A 16457-nucleotide genomic window follows, 5' to 3' on the forward strand; every position below is an offset into this window, starting at 1 on the left:
GTCCCGTGTCTCCGTCTGCTTATTCTCACGCCCTCTCTCCCCAGAGGTTGGGGGCGCCCCCTGGGTCTAATAGGGTTCAGCCTCCTGTGGGCTGGAGCTGCAGCGGGAAGCACCACCTCCCAGCCCACCTTCCCCTCCGATGCTACAAACGCAGCCTGTTGACCCCAAGAGGCTCAGCCACAGAGGGCGGTCCTTCCTTCCCAACCCGCGGGCTTGGGCACCCTTGGCTGGCTGTGGATGCTGCTTCCTCTGCCAGGCCTTGCCCGGGTCTCAAGCTCCCAGGCATCGCGGGGTGCCTGTCGTGGCTGAAGCACCTCACAGCCACGGCGTGGACTCAGGGCTGCTGTGGTCCATTCGGGGCCGGTCTGAGCATTTCGAGGGCTCTGAGCATCATCACTGGAGATGCCTGAGGCTCCCAGCTTGTGAAAGCACGGCGGGCGAGAAGGGACCAGTTTGTTTCCAATCTGGGGTTTGAGAGGCCACATGCATGTGTGGCCTCAGGTGATATTGGCAGGTGGTGGGCGGCCCACGCCTGCCCCTCACTCACTGGCCCCTGGAAGAGCCAATGAAGGGTCGTGTTTACAGGCCCTGAAGCCTGTGGTTTCAACCATGTTTTGTTCTTTTACAAAGAAGGTACGTGGTGGGCAGCTGGGGTGTGGGGCTGCTCAGGGTCTCACAGGACACAAGGACCCCACCTGGCCTCCAGCTGAGCCCCTGCCCCGTCCATCTGGGGTGCTCCCTCTGGGTTAGGAGGCTGGGCCAGGTCACTCTCCCCCTTCCCTCTGCCTTCCAGGCACCCAGAGGACCTGTGAGATTAGGGTGGGGGTCAGAGTGGCACCTGCCTGTCTGAAGACTCTGAGTTAACACCTGCAAGGCAGCGTGCTTGCCAGGGAACCACGTGAACACCTGTGTGTGTGATGCGGCAGGTCACAGGTACCCCAGGGGCTGGCATCCCCGAGGGCCTGGGCAGCAGGGCTGGGATACAGCTGCTGGCACTGCCAGTCATGTGGCTGTGCCCCCTGCCTGGTGCCCTTCCCTGGGCTGGCAGGTCAGTTAGAGGTTGGGGTCAAACAAGATGATGATTCCAGGGGACCAAGCCCCAGGGGCATAGACAGCTTTTTCATGGGATGTGGGGGAGCATGTGTATGGCAAATTAGGCTCCTTTGAGGAGGGAGATTGACAGGTCCAGAAGCCAGTAGGGTCCCCCCTTGTCGAGGAGGCTGACATCCCAGGACCATGGTGCGGGGGGCAGCCTAAATGGGTGGGGACCCATGCGCTGGGGGGCCACCTCAGCACTGCCACTGCCTCCAGCCTTGACTGTCCAGGTGGAATCCAGAGCAGGCTGCCTGGCCTGGGTTGTCTGTGCGGTCTATCCCGTCACTCGTCGGAGCTGATGCCAAGTGGGACTGGGGGTGAGGGCTGTTACTGGCCTGGGACATGTCCCTGCCTCCCTACACTCCCCGCCAGGAGAAGTGGAGAATCACAGTCTGGTCATCAAGCAGGCCTTGGGCCTGGTGTCCAGGGCTCCCCAGGGTCCTAGCAAAACAGAGGGTCTGAGTGCTGCTGCCCCCCCGCCACGCAGACTGCAGCACTGAAGTTTGGGCAGGTTGTCCTAGAACAAAACCCCAAAGAAAGTGACTCCGGTCCGCTCCCCCTAGACACGTTTATTGCAAGAGTCAGGTCTTAAGTTCTAGAGCAGTTCAGACATAACCCCCAGTGAGGAGATGCTGCTATCATCGTAAAAAATGATCGTTGGGTTGACTAAGGTCATGGTCACAATTAACGAAGATGTGCACAGACCCCACCGAAGTAGGAATGTTTGCTCAACTCCTAACTTTACAAACGAGACTGGGCTGTACCTGGGAGTGGCCTCGGGGTCCTGGTGGGACGGGCCCATGGTGCTGCCCCGCTGCAGGCACCACCTGGAAGCCTCTGTGGCCGATTCCCACCACGTGGCGTTGAACTTATCCCTGCAGGAATCCCCTGGGTGGGTGAGAGGATCCTGTGGGTGGGGGCACGGGGCCCAGGAATGTCCTCTTCACGACAGGACAGGAATGTAAAGTCAGCTTTTCTAAAGTGCTCCGATGCGTCTCAGGACCAAACACAGTGGTTACAGACGTGGCGTGGGTGGCCGGACGTGTCCCGGGGAGGGGCCGCTGCTCCTCTGGAGCACTCCAGGACTGCGGTCAGTTCCTTGTCACTGTGGGCCATGGTGCCCAAGCTCCTGCTCCACCCCAGACCCTGCCTTCCCACCAATGCTTGGCGGGATACTGGGTTCTGCAGGGGCGTCTGGGGTGCAGGAAAAGGCTGGAATGCTCCCTGGCCCTGAGCCTGCACTTGGTCAGAGCTGGAATGTGGGTGTGCCCACTGTCACGCGCGACACCACCCCAACAACTGCGGCTGCACCACGAGGCTGGACCAGTGGTCCTCGCCCTCCTCTCGGGGACTGATGACAACCTGCGACAGCTCACTGGACGTGAGGTGCCTGTGAGGCGGCTATCTGTGCACTCGCTGCCAACAGTGACTGCCCAGGCCACACTGGTCCCTTCCAAGTTCTGCTCCCACTGCTCTGTGTCACCTCAGTATCTGCCCATCCACTGGAGATGCCAGCTGGGGGCCACCTCATGGGGAAGGAGGACTCTCCATCCAGGGCTGGGACCCTCAGGCATGCGCCAGCCCTGGTGGAAGCCCTGGGTTTGGCTTCCCAGGCATTGAGTCTGGGAGGCGCTTTGGGAAAGCACCAACTTCGACAAGAGTGGGTTTTAAAAACCTCCACCAGATTAAAATGAGCGGTGGTCTGTCCCCTCCCGGTCAGCCCCTTTCAGGATGAAATTCCGAACCTGCAGGACATACCTGCATGCCATGGGCCAACCCCTTCAGCCACCCTGCCTGCCCTGTGGCCCTCTGTCCTGGGTGAACTGTGTGCCACCCCTGGGTGGGGTCGCATCCTGGCCTAGAAGTTCACCACAAACCCACTCGTGTCTCTGCTTTAGAAGTCATTTCGGCCTGATTCTGTGGACAGAGCCAACCCCATCAGGCCCCTTCTGGTGCCATTGTGGCTTGCTGCAGGGTCTCCTGGTGGCTCTGGTCACTACCTTGGAAAGATAGCCCAGAGTGGGACTCTCCTCTGCTGGAATGGGGTGCTATGATGGCAGATGGCAGCTCCAGTGGGTTAGCTTTGCTTCAGCCTTCCATTACAAACTTTCCTTTTCACGTTAACAAAAAGGTTTACAAAGTTGCCCAGGCACCACTGCTAATCCTTCAGAGCGAGCAGCCTCAAGACAGCAGGCCAGCTCTGCCTGCCCCGTCCTGGCAGATGTCAGAGGAGGCCTGTGTGGGAAGGGGAGAGGGTGGGCTGGGGGTGGGGTGGGGCCACAGAGCATGAAGAGTGGGCGGTGCAGGGAGGGGTCTGCACCCCGAGCCATGCCCCCTAGAAGAAGATGACGTCTTCCTTGCCGGTTTCTTCCTTGTTGACTGGTGTGGAGGACGGGGCCCCGGGTGGAAAGGATGGCCCCCAGGTCTTGAGGGGGAGGGACTCGGTGGGGACATCGGCTGGGCCCGGGGTCGGGGCTGGAAGGCTGGGGTCTGGAAGAGAGACGGGGTGGTGGGTGTCCGCATCAGCCAGGCACTGTGGGTGCCAGGGGGTAGGGGGCTGGGCCGGCTCGCTCACCTTGGTGGGGCGTGGAGCTGGGCAGGACGGGACTCAGAGAGCGGCGGTTCCGAGAGGTGTTCTCTTCTTTGCCCATGAGCTTGTTGAGAAGCAGCGGCTGCCTCAGGTCAAATGAGGCTGAAAGAGGGTGGAAGATACTGGGGTCTGCAGTCTCGCTGCCAGTGCCAGAGCACCTGGACCTCGCCCCACTCCTCGCCCACACTTTCTCCAGTGCCGGTTCCCAGGGAGGGACGCCGCTCAGACAACAGGCCCCGAATTCACTGACAAAACCCAGAGCAGACACCCCTGGCGAACGAGGGGGGGCCCCTGGACTCGTTCAATCTTCAGACAAGAGGCTCTGTGATGCTGCAGCCTGGGGTCCTGGGACCAGGGCCCTGTTCCCCAGGAGGGCCCCAGGGCCTTCTTACTGGGGAACACTGGCTCTGGGGCAAGGACTCAGTGGGGAGTAAGCAGTGTCAGTCACTGGCACACTTTCCCCCTCTGCACGGGGGTTTCCGAGGCCCGTTTCTGAATCACCAAGGTGCTCCCTTGTGTCTGATCCCAGTTTTGAGGGCCAAGGTGGGAACAGGAACTGAGTTCTGAAGTCTCTGGGGGTGGGTAGGTGGTTGTGTGTGTGGCGCAGGCCTCAGCTCCATCACCAGCTGGGGTTTCCTGTCGGTGTCTTGTCCAGAGGTAAGGAGCCAGGAGGGCACCAGGTGAGGGGAGGGAAGGGGGGGTGCCAGGAAGTCCCAACTCACCCGAGCTGTCCCAGCGCTGGGAGCCCCGGTTCTTGCCTCCCTTGTCCTTTCCGCCCTTGGTGGAGGCTGCCAACTTGGTGGGAATCTGCTGCTGCACAGCTGCCTGCCTCTGGATCTGGTTGGTGGCACTCAGCAGCTGGATGGGCACTTCGCTCTTGGCCGGGGCGCTGTCCCTGCGGGCCACCTCGGGGCGCTCGGCGTACTCGGACCCCGCACTGGACACCAGCGAGGTGGGTCGGGGCCCTGGTGCTTTGGTCAGGGTCATGGATCCATCCAGCCCATTCCCATTGAAGCTGGGAGTGTGGCTTAGAGGCTGGGTCTGAAAAAGCCACAGAAGACACATCCCAACACTGTTCCTGCTGGAAGCCCTTCTTGGGGTACTGAGGAGGGGCAGCGCCCTGCGGATCAGCACGGTGCCATGCACCAGCCCCCACACTTTGCAGGCTCCAGGGTGGAGGTGGGGTTTTGGAGGTTGGATGGAGCTGGCGTGCCTGCCCACCTCCCGGGCCCGGCATGGCTTAACCGAAGCCTCTTAGTTCGGAGGGTCCCATCTGGGCATAGAGTCTGGTGTAGGCCTGATGGAGTCAACATTCCTCCCTTGTCCCGAAAACACAGGCACGTACCCACCCACGCATGTGCACACTCAGGCTCTCAGGCACAGGCACCATTAGGCCGGTGCTCACCTCCGCCAGTGCCTCCGGCGGCAGCGCCCCAGGCGCTGTGTTCTGCTTCTTGAGCCGGCGCAGCACCTCTAGGCGCTCGCGCTCCCGCTCCACGGCGCGCTGGGCCTCGCGCAGCCGCTCCAGGTCATGCTGGTAGGCCTGGCGCTGGCGCTCCAGCTCCTCGCGCTCCTGGTTCAGCCGCTCCTGCAGCCGCAGCAACTCACTCTCACGCTGCTGCAGCCGCGCCGAGGCCTGGTCCAGCTCCCGGCGCTGCTGCTCCCGCTCGCGCTCCCAGCGTTGCTGCTCCAGCCGCAGCTGGCCCTGCAGCTTCTGCACGCCTGCCAGCTCCTCTCGCTGCTTCTCAAAGTTGCGCTGCCGCTCCTGTTCCAGCAGCAGGTTCCCGCGTGTTGACTGCAGCCGGAACTGCTTCTCGCGCTCCTGGATGGCTGCTTTCTGAATTTCCACGTAGCTGTCCTGCTGGGCGATGACCACCTGGGGGAGGGGAGGGGAGGGCCGGCTTTAGGAAGAGCCAGGCCATCCTCCAGCCCCCAGCCTTAACCTGAAGGAGGAGGGCACATGTGGCCCGCTGCGCTCCCCAAAGGCCCCGTACCTGGAGGCTGAGGAGCAGCTGGGACAGCGTCTGGATCCGCTGGACGAGCTGTGGAGAGAGGGACAGGGCCACTGGGCGCTGCAGGAAGCCCCGCTGGGTCCCAGGGAGTAGGTGTGGGGACGTGGACACACAAACCTTCACTTACCTCCAACTCCAGGACCGCAGGTGGGTGGGGGCCGGGGTCTGCACCTGGTGACTCTGCCTGGGGAGACAGCATCAACACATAGAGCCTTTACAGGCCAATCTGACTTGAGTGGGACCCACTTACTATTGATGAGACATCCCCTTAGCATGGGACCGGCCCCCCCTCTGCTCATCTGACTTGTGCCAGCCTTGGTGTCTGGAGAATTAAGGGCGAAGGGTGGTTCCTGGGAGGTAGGAGTGTGCAGGGGTGTGGGCCCATGTGCGAGGCTCTGAGGAGCCCAGAGCTGGGACTCTGAGCCCAGTGCTTGGCAAGGGTGGGCCTTAGGAGCTAAAGAGAGGAACAGCCAGTGACGTCACATCCGTGGAAGGTGGACACCTGTGTAGACTGCCAGCTGGTGGTCCCTGCCTAGTACCTCTCACCTACTGATGAGGCCACTGCCCTGAGCAGGTCCCCTCCCCTGCCTCCTTCCTGTGCGCCTCCCACCCCGCCCTTCCTTGGGACTGCAGGAGGAACCTGCATGTCCTTTTGCACATTAACGATTAGTCACTGCCGAGTGGGGTAGCACTGGCTGCTATTTGCCCCAAGAGGGAAAAACCAGACAAACCAAACACAGGCTGTTCGGCCTCAGAGGATAATTATAGGGATATGGGCTGACTCTGTACTGAGCTCAGGCACATCCCAAGGAGGCAACGTACCACCTTTGAGGCTTCCTCGGGGGCCCCCTGGGTGTCTCCAGGCCTCGAGTCCAGGCTGCTCACCAGGCCCTGCCAGTCTCGGGGGCTGAGGTCACTGCTGCACATGTTCTTCTGAAGACTGCCGTCTGAAACCCCAAGCCAGGTGCGTGAGATGCCTCGGGTCCCACCTGCCCTGCTCCCCGCCCCACCTCATCCCCTGGCTGGGTAGGGAACCTGGGCTGCAGAAACTGGCTTGGGTGCTGCTGTCAGAACATGACTGACAAAACCCGGGAAGTTCCAGAAACCTGACCCTGGTGTTTACAGAAGGTTGAGGGAAGCAGCAGAGAGATGCTGAAGAGCAAATGCCCAGATGCTGTGGAAAGGCACGCCCTCCCATGGTTGCCGAGCTCCGGGGTCCCCAGTAGGTGGCAGCACCATTTACCCTTGCCTGGGCTGCCTGCGCTGCCCCCGTCTTCTGCCTGGCAGTAGGCGTTGCCCAGCCGCCTGCAGATGAAACTCTGGATGTCTTCGACTGTGGAAGGAAGGGGATGGAGGGGAGCTGAGTCACCCTCTGGCTCCACCCTGGGCATTCAGAGCCAAATTCAGGGACCCAGGCAGAGGCCTCAAAGGGTGTCGGTTACCCACTATCCTGGGCACCCCCTGCACAGGTGCTGCGCCTAGGACATGCCAATCTACAGGAGAGGTGGGATCTCAGGGGACCATGGGGTGGGAGGTGGGGGGCCCTGGGCCTGGGAGGGAACTCAGCATGGCCACTACCTGTGTGCTGATGGTCACACAGATGGGCAGGAGACACAGGAGGTGGCCTCGAGGGGAGGGGGCAGGGGTGGTCACACAAGGTGCTTGAGGACACAAACTTTGGCCAGGTGAGGGGGTGGGGAGAATGTTCTAGGCTGAGGCACCAGACACGAGGGAGTTTCAGGGCCCAGGAACAGTGGTGACTACAGACATCGGAGACGGTGGCTTGGCTGGAGAGAGCAAGACTGAGTCCACATGGGACCCTTCCCGCCTTTTCCCTTCACTCTGATGGAAAGTTCTGGAGGGCAGGACCCTGTCTGTCTTGCTGGTTGATGGAAGAGCAGCCCTGGCTGTGCTGTCAGATTGGATAAGCACTGGCCATCCTGCCCAGCAAAGCCCCTGGCCTGGCACAGGACTCAGCAGCCATGTGGAAGATGCTAGGGGCTCCACAAGGACCCTGATGGCTCTGGGAAGCAGGCCGCTTATCGGCCAGCACCCTTCAGCTACGGGGACCAGGAGCCCCTAAAATGACCCATCAAACTTGTATGTGTGTCTTTTTCTGGGGAGAGCATCAGTGATCCACTTATCAGAAAGAGGAACCATCTCAGTCAATTTGAGATCCCCCCTGCCCAGCATGGGGCCTGGAGCTCGGCAGGCACTGGGAATGTTTATTGAGTGAATGTGAGATGGTGCTTGGAGTCTGCATCGAGGGGCTGGCACCCAACTGGTCCAGGGACCTTCCAGCTCTAACAGAAGCGGGCAGAAGCACACGGGGATGGGGTGGCTGGTAGGCCACACAGGGCTGTGTGCCCGGCCTGGGGTCCCCTGGGAGGCCCCAGGAACGATGGGGCTGGGCTGCAGGGGTGGGCTCGTGGCTACTCACTCTCACTCATGGCTGACTTGAGAATCAGCTCGCCCTGCAGGTTCTCGGGGGGGTCCCCTCCCCGGAAGAGAAGCCGAGACAGGGCGAGGTCCTCGAGCCCGCTCATCTCTGCCATCTCCAGGTAGATCTGCTGCTTCTCGCTCAGGCTCTGTGCAATCTGCTGGTCTTTCCTGTTCAGTCGCTCTGCAAGGTGGCCGTGAGGTGGTGGTAAGCCTCCTCTGGGGTGGTTTCCCCGAGGAACCGGCTGTCATGATGCCTCGCTGGGCCAGGAGGGCCTCCGGCGTTCCCACTGACCCTCATCCTGTCCTGGACCACTCCCTTCATCCAGAATTCCCGAGAGGCAGGCAAGGGTGTGGCCCTGCCTCCTGCTTGCTTCCCTCAATTATAAAAAGATCAAATATGGTGGGAGTGTGGGGCAGGGCCATAGCAGACTAAATTTATTAGTTTGGGACAAACCGAGAGCCTTTAAAGACTTAGTTTTCTAATCTTGAAAGCCTTCTTACAAGTCTCTGGGTTTTATACTTTTAAAATTTTTATTTCTGGCCACATTTCACAGCATGTGGGATCTTAGTTCCCTGACCAAGGATATCAACCCGAGTCCCCTGCAATGGAAGTGTGGAGTCTTAACCACTGAACCACCAGGGAAGTCCCTATAGCTTTTTTGCTGCTGTGACTATGACTTATTTTACTAGACTTTCTCACATGACTGCTAGTGTGTGTATATATATATATATACACACATCCTATTTAGCTAAATTATTTAGTTCTCTTAACATTTCCAATAGTTTTCCAGTTGATTCTATCAGATTTCCTAGGCAGATAATCCTGTCACCTGCAAAAAATAATTCTGCCACCTCCCTTCCAATTGTGATTTTTTTTTCCATTTTCTTTTTGGCTGTGGAGAATGGCTTGTGGAAGCTTAGTTCCCCGACCAGGGATTGAACCTGTGCCTTTGGCAGTGAAAGTGTGGAGTCCTAACCACTGGATCACAAGGGAATTTCCGCAACTGTGATCTCTTACTTCAGAGTCTTCCCATTATTACCCTGGCTGGAAAGTCCAGGGTGGAGATACTAATGGTGGTGATGGTAGGGGGGGGCCCTGTCTCGATCCTAGCTTTGATGGGAGGGTCCCTGACCTTCCAGTGTGAAGGATGAGATTGGCTTTCGGTCCAAGATGGGAAAGAAGAGTTCAGTGAAGAAGATACCGATTTCTAATTCACCACAACTCGTCAGGAATGGGTGACAATGAGACATTCCTGGATGACTCTGAGGTGTCTGTGGAGATGTGTCTGGGCAAGGCCTGTACTTTATTAATTACCCTTTGGCAGGAATACAAGAGTGAGGAGGGGGTGAAATGAGCAGTATGTTAGCATGATACTTTTGGGGTCAAGGGGATTTCCCCTTTCCTTTGAATAATTTTATTCCTGAATACCCTCCAATGTGCACCTCTCCTCACACAGAGAAATAAAATACACACTACCTAATTTTAGGTGCTTACTGCTTCCATGTTATCTAAGTTGAATATAAAGATCACGATAAGAACGGGAGAAGAGGGAAATTGACTGAGATCACAAAGTACTTGGACTTATTTTTGGCAATGACCTCGCTGAAACTGCACAGGAAGCTGTGAAAACTGGGGAGGAAAATAAGCATGATGTGGTCCAACGATAAGATGGAATATTATTCAGCTTTAAAAAAGAAAAGAGTCTGTTGCACGGATGAACCTTGAAAACATCATGCAGTGAGACAGACCCGTCACAAAGGGACAAATGTCCCCATTGATAAGAGATGTGTGGAATAGCTAAATTCCCAGACAGACAGTAGGACAGAGGTTCCCAGGGTCTAGGGGTGGAGAAAGAGTGGGAGTGATGGCTAATGGGGATGGGGTTTCTTTTTGGGGTGATGAAAACAGCCTGAAACTGTCGGGACGGTTGCACCACCTTTTGGTATAGACTAAAGCCACTGCATGGCATGTTGTGAATGGGTGACCTGTGTGGTATGTGGAATACAGTTCGATAACGTAGTTAAAAAAATATCCAGATGGAAGAGGAAGCCGGTGTGGCTGGTTGCAAAACCAGGATGGCCTGAATCCACTCAACTTTAGGAGGAGGCCGTGGGGGTCCCAGCTCTCACAGGGACCTGGAGGGTCTGACGCACTTGACGTGGGATACCACGTCGAGTCCCTTCCTGAGCGAAGACCCCAGGAGGAACCCTAGAGCCCCCCAATCCCTTTCCTATACGCTTCCTGGAAGATCACTACCCCAGGGCAAGGGCCATCCCACAGTTCAAGCCCTGGATGTGTGGGCAGTGATCTGCTCCATGGCCAGCCCTCATGGGACAGAAGGGAAGGGCCACCACTGGGCCCAGGAGGGCTCCCGGGGCCGTGTCACCAGGTGAGGGCTGGGTCATGGGTGTGGAGGTCGGACTGATTCCCTCCCCTCTCACCTTGGAAGTCCCTCAGCCTCACAGCACGCGTCTCGACCACCTTCTTTTCCTCTTCGGCCTCGCTGAAGGGCCCTTCCTCTTCGTCTGGGCAGCTGTAGGGAGAGGGGACGGATGGGTGAGTGCACTCCAGGGACTGGCTGCCTCTGAGCTGGCAGAGGTCCACCTGGAGAAGCCACTGCAAAAAGCATCTCTGATGTGCTGAGAGATGTAGCTTGTTAGTGGCCAACCTTGAGGGGGAGACACAGCCATCAGCGTGCATCCAGTCTCCAAGTGTTGGGAAACCATCGGCCACACGTTTTAAATACCTGGACACTATTTGGGGCAATTCATTCCCTGGGGCCTCCCAGGCATGGGAGGCTGCCAGCCCAGCAGAGCTGAAGCTGAGCACTGAGGGCAGGCTGAGCAGACTAAGGGAAGCTCCTGGGTATAAAGAGAGGCAGCAGGCTGGGCATGGGGGCCAGACCCCCGGCCCCATCTGAGGACCATAAGCCAGGCATCACACGGAGCCACAGGGCTGGGGTCTGTGGCTGGAGGGGGAAGAACAGCCCCCTTTGTGGGAGGGAGACAGCCCACCAATACAGAAGATTAGAGCTGCCAACCCTGCATCCCTGTCCCAGAGACATGCAGTTAGTCATGTCGGAAGGAGCCCAATGGGGCTGTCTGTCTGCCCTCAGATGAGGGGAGGGACAGAGCACCGAGGTGGAAGGAGAGGGAGGGGAAAAGCACAGGGGTCTCCCGCCTGCCTGCGAGCCCAGCACCTCACGGGCACTTCTAGGCATCTGCCAACTTGCCAGCTGCCGAAGCCAAGGGCTTCCCTGGTGGCTCAGTGGTAAAGAACCCGCCTGCCAATGCAGGAGATGGGGGTTCGATCCCTGGGTCGGGACGATCCCCTGGAGAAGGAAATGGCAACCCACTCCAGTATCCTTGCCTGGGAAATCCCACAGACAGAGGAGCCTGGTGGGCTGCAGTCCAGGGGGTTGCAAAGAGTCGTACAGGACTGAGTGACTGAGCAACAACAACAGAGCCGAGGGTGCAGCCATGGGGGGTGGGAAGGCCTGCCGGGCCCCTCACCTCTCCACGGCCCTCCGGATGTGGGCCATCCAGGTGTTCCTGTCTTCCTTCGAGCTGGTATAGATCTCGTACATCTCGGGCCCATGCAGGGAGGCACTGATCAGAAACATGGCTTTCTCCTCGTTGGCTACCTCCCTCACGATGAGCTTTTGCAGCGAGATGACGGGGCGCTTGGAGTCCTGCACAGGTGGGAGGGGAACAGGGAGGGTGACCCTGTACCTGCTGCTGCCCCACAGCTGTGGAACCGCGAGCTGGAGGGGAAGGGGACGGGGGTGGGGGCGTGCACCCCGCTTATCCTCCAATTCAAGGGAGAAAGGTTTTTCCATCTAGGGGGAAAAAGGCACTATGGTGATGATATCCTCACATCATTTTTCATGTGTCTGTTCAATGTGCTTAAAAGATGTTTTATGATCGCTAATGCATGAATGCTGTACAAAACTCAGCAATATAACAGCTGGTGGTCTATGGTAACAAACACATCTTCCTCCCAAACCTGTGTCCCAAACAATCAGAGCCAAGCAGTATTCCCAATCTCTGGGCATCCCCCAAGAGGCAGTGCTCTGACCGACCAGTAAAAGGCACGCTTGTAACTGGTTGTTATGGGCTGAACTGGTCTCTAGCCGCCACTGACCCTAGCTAAATCCATATGCCGTGGTCCTAACCTCAGAAAACATGATGGTATATGGAGACAGAGTTGTTAAAGGGGTGACTAAGTTGAAGTGAGGGCTGAGGGGGGTGGCCCTGACCCAACAGGACTGGGGTCTTTCTGAGCAGAGGTGATGATCAGGATCCAGGCACACACAGAGGGTGGCCAGGTGGGGCACTTGGGGAGCAGCAGACATGGTGTCGCCCTCGTGGGAGTGAACACCCAGCACGCATGACGCTTGCTGGGGTCATGGGCGTGACAGCGCAACCTACTTCTGGAAACTTCTTGAGAAGCCAGTTTAAGTCTCTGGGAAAGGGATGAGACTCCAGAGTTGAGTGACAAAGTCCCTCATCCTCTCCAGGGGGACTCAGCAGTGGGTATTCATGGGTCACCCAGGTGAGAGGGGGAAGAGGCCAACTCCCTGGTAGACGAGGGCCAGGTGGGGTGGATGGACCCCAGACTGACTCCGAGTCCTCCCCAGCGGGGAGCTCCTGCAATGTGGCTGTTCTAGGACCAGTGGGCCATGGGGCCAACGCAGCCACAGCTCACAGGATGGCGGCTGCCTGAGCCGCATCCTCAGGGGTGACCGGGCAGCCTTGGCATGACCCTGAGGCCCCCTCAAGCCACTGCACGGGACCTTGGTTTTGGCAAAGTCTACTCCTGCCTTGCTGGCACCTTCTGGCCCTGGGAGGGCCTGGGACGACAGGGTAACATATGGGTGTGCTTCTCTAGCCACCATGCTCTCAGGCCACCCCCCTGCCCCAGCACTGAGGTAGCCCCCTGGTTGCTCCTGCCCCTCAGCTGCCTCCATGTGGGCAGGTTTTGAGTAGCGAAGGGACAGGACACGTACCACGGATGCAAAGACGTATTTCTGATCCTTTTCTTGGAGCAGCAGCAGCACATCTGTCAACAGGACTGCGAGGACGTCTAAAGGGAGAGCATGAAAGGAGATGTCTTTCAGGGTCCCCGTGGCCATGTGGATCCTGCCAGGCAGACGGAAGCCCAGGTGGCCTCGGCCCTGTGGTGCTAAGTCGGTGCCATGATGCTTCTGCAGCAGCCCAGTGTCGGGGGGTGTCCCAGCTTCGACTTGATCCCTCCCCTCCCCTCTCCTGGTTTCAACATTTAACAGCGAACCCCTGGACCCTCGCATCCTGCCTCCTGCCACGGATATACTCTCGTCCCCAGGCGCCAGAGCTTCCTGGTGGTGGCAGGCTTGGAGCCCTGTCCCTGTGGAGACATCGTGAGGTGACCGCCAGGCAGAGCTGGTACACAGGGGTGCGAATCCTAAGCTGTGTTTCTAACAGCAGCACTAGCGCTGTGGGAAATGAAAACACCGCCTCCTCAGGGAGCTTGCTCAGGATACCCCACCCCAGTTAGATACCCTCCCCTTATGGAATTCTCCTGCACTGAAGCCTGCGGGGTTCCTCTGAAGCACGTACTGAGCTTTTCACTGTTTTCCTGTTTACTTCTCTCTGTCCACCGGCTGGAGCCCCACGGGGTAGGGCCTCGGCCACCTGCCTTGGTGCTGGGCACATAGTGGGTCTCAGTTGTAAACCGTATCTTCTCGCTGCTCACCTGCTTACATGGAGAACAGACACTTTCTGTCATCTGGCCACCTGTGACACTTCCCCAGAGATCTTTAAAGATGCTGAGGCCAAAGGACAGGCGATGGGTGTTTCCAGAGGCTCATGGAACGGACAGGACACTCAAGGATGAGCCCTGAGCTCTGGTTTGGAACGGCACAGCAGATCTCGAAAGGAGGCTTGGAGCTCGCCCCAAGCAGCAGGGGTGACACCCACGTCGCATTCTCTACCCCCACTGGGGCCTGTTACTGTTGTTTAGAACTCTGAGGCCTCTGCTGAGTCAGGGAGTCATGATATGCTGGGTTTCTGCTCAGGAGTCGGTGACTCGCTGCGCCCTCTTCACCTGGTGGCCCTTGCTGTGTGCACCATACCACCTCCATCACTGGAGACAGAGGGCACCCCTGCAGCCACCTCCAGCTTGCTCCTGCTCTGATTCTCTACTCCTCCCGACTTGCTATATAACCATCCTTTAGCCATGAAGTGCTGGCTCTGTGTCAGCTGGTACCCACCACTCCAAAATGGTGCCACTGATCCAAGATAGCGTCCACCACTCGAACATTACACCCACCACTCCGAGGTGGTAACACTGATCCAAGATGGCACCCATCACTCCAAGATGGTGCCACCAATCCAAGATGGCACCCACCACTCCAAGATGGTGCCACCGATCCAAGATGGCACCCACTACTCCAAGATGGTGCCACCGATCCAAGATGGCACCAACCACTCCAAGATGGTGCCACTGATCCAAGATGGCACCCAGTACTCCAAGATGGTGTCACTGATCCAAGATGGCACCCACCACTCCAAGATGGCACCCACCACTCCAAGATGGCAGCCACCAATCCAAGATGGCACCCACCACTCCAAGATGGCAGCCACCGATCCAAGATGGCACCCACCACTCCAAGATGGTGCCACCGATCCAAGATGGCACCCACCACTCCAAGATGGTGCCACCGATCCAAGATGGCACCCACTACTCCAAGATGGTGCCACCGATCCAAGATGGCACCCACTACTCCAAGATGGCACCCACCACTCCAAGATGGCAGCCACCAATCCAAGATGGCACCCACCACTCCAAGATGGCAGCCACCAATCCAAGATGGCACCCACCACTCCAAGATGGTGCCACCGATCCAAGATGGCACCCACTACTCCAAGATGGTGCCACCGATCCAAGATGGCACCCACTACTCCAAGATGGCACCCACCACTCCAAGATGGTGCCACCGATCCAAGATGGCACCCACCACTCCAAGATGGTGCCACCGATCCAAGATGGCACCCACCACTCCAAGATGGTGCCACTGATCCAAGATGGCACCCAGTACTCCAAGATGGTGTCACTGATCCAAGATGGCACCCACCACTCCAAGATGGCACCCACCACTCCAAGATGGCAGCCACCAATCCAAGATGGCACCCACCACTCCAAGATGGTACCACCGATCCAAGATGGCACCCACCACTCCAAGATGGTGCCACCGATCCAAGATGGCACCAACCACTCCAAGATGGTGCCACCGATCCAAGATGGCACCCACTACTCCAAGATGGTGTCACTGATCCAAGATGGCACCCACTCCAAGATGGTACCCACCACTCCAAGATGGCAGCCACCACTCCAAGATGGCACCCACCACTCCAAGATGGTGCCACCGATCCAAGATGGCACCCACCACTCCAAGATGGTGCCACCGATCCAAGATGGCACCCACCACTCCAAGATGGTGCCACCGATCCAAGATGGCACCCACCACTCCAAGATGGTGCCACCGATCCAAGATGGCACCCACCACTCCAAGATGGCACCCACTACTCCAAGGTGGTGCCACTGATACAAGATGGCGCCACTAATGCAAGATGGCACCTACTACTCTAAAATGGTACCACCAACCCAGGATGACATTCACCAACCCAAGATGGTGCCACTGATCCAAGATGGCGCTGACCACGCCATGATGGAGCCCAGCAGAGGCGGCCGGCGCAGGGCTTTACCTTTCAGGCGCCCAGAGGTGGTCTTCCAGCACAGGGTGCCCTCCAGGTGGAGCTGCCTCTGCAGCATGTCCTCCTTGCGGAAGGTCAGCCCATTTTTGAGCTTGCTGGAGGACTTGAGGTCCATCTTCCCAGCGATCTCCCTGAGGCGCTGGCCCTTCTCGCACTCACTGACCCTGGCGTCCACTTGTGAGATGATGTCTTTGATGAGGTTCAGGGCCTGGGTCAGGTCTCTGTGGTCCTCGGAGCCAGCTACCACACATGGCAGAGTTAGCGCTTTCCTTGGTCTGCATCCACACACGTGATGGAGGCAGGCAGGCTATGGGGTCGAGGAGGTGTCTCCCGAGGCCATGGCTCAGAGCGGCCTCGAGAGTCACCTTCCAGCTCAAGTCTCCTGAGAGATAAACGCTTCTCCTAAGTAAAGGTACAGCCCAGTGCCTGGCTGACACCAAGACAGAGCGTTTGTTGAATGTAGAAGCTGAGGCGCAAGTCAAGCAATTAAAACGGCCCTGCACAGCCCTGGGTCACCAGCCTCCCCCTGCCCTCCAGCTCTCCAAAAAAGACTCCCACCACCG

At 58.3% G+C, this 16457-nt stretch overlaps 1 protein-coding gene across 3 annotated transcripts in view; it reads right to left on the reverse strand.

Annotated features, from left to right (window-relative positions):
• Window positions 1-1644: 1644 nt before the first annotated feature.
• The window catches only part of ARHGEF18 (Rho/Rac guanine nucleotide exchange factor 18), a 101341-nt gene continuing 86528 nt past the window's right edge, over window positions 1645-16457 (reverse strand). For all 3 annotated transcript variants that reach the window (XM_027547620.1, XM_027547619.1, XM_027547621.1), the window contains 13 exons: window positions 15886-16134; window positions 13149-13225; window positions 11653-11831; window positions 10582-10673; window positions 8138-8320; window positions 6941-7030; window positions 6520-6644; window positions 5825-5881; window positions 5680-5727; window positions 5091-5561; window positions 4408-4726; window positions 3671-3787; window positions 1645-3585 (listed from right to left, as the gene is read on the reverse strand). In XM_027547620.1, the coding sequence (XP_027403421.1) occupies window positions 3431-3585; window positions 3671-3787; window positions 4408-4726; window positions 5091-5561; window positions 5680-5727; window positions 5825-5881; window positions 6520-6644; window positions 6941-7030; window positions 8138-8320; window positions 10582-10673; window positions 11653-11831; window positions 13149-13225; window positions 15886-16134 (2162 nt within the window). In that variant the 3' untranslated portion in view covers window positions 1645-3430. The remainder of the gene's footprint in view (window positions 3586-3670; window positions 3788-4407; window positions 4727-5090; window positions 5562-5679; window positions 5728-5824; window positions 5882-6519; window positions 6645-6940; window positions 7031-8137; window positions 8321-10581; window positions 10674-11652; window positions 11832-13148; window positions 13226-15885; window positions 16135-16457) is intronic.

The sequence above is a fragment of the Bos indicus x Bos taurus genome, chromosome 7 (assembly GCF_003369695.1).
Source record: "Bos indicus x Bos taurus breed Angus x Brahman F1 hybrid chromosome 7, Bos_hybrid_MaternalHap_v2.0, whole genome shotgun sequence".
NCBI classification, from domain to species: Eukaryota; Metazoa; Chordata; class Mammalia; order Artiodactyla; family Bovidae; genus Bos; species Bos indicus x Bos taurus.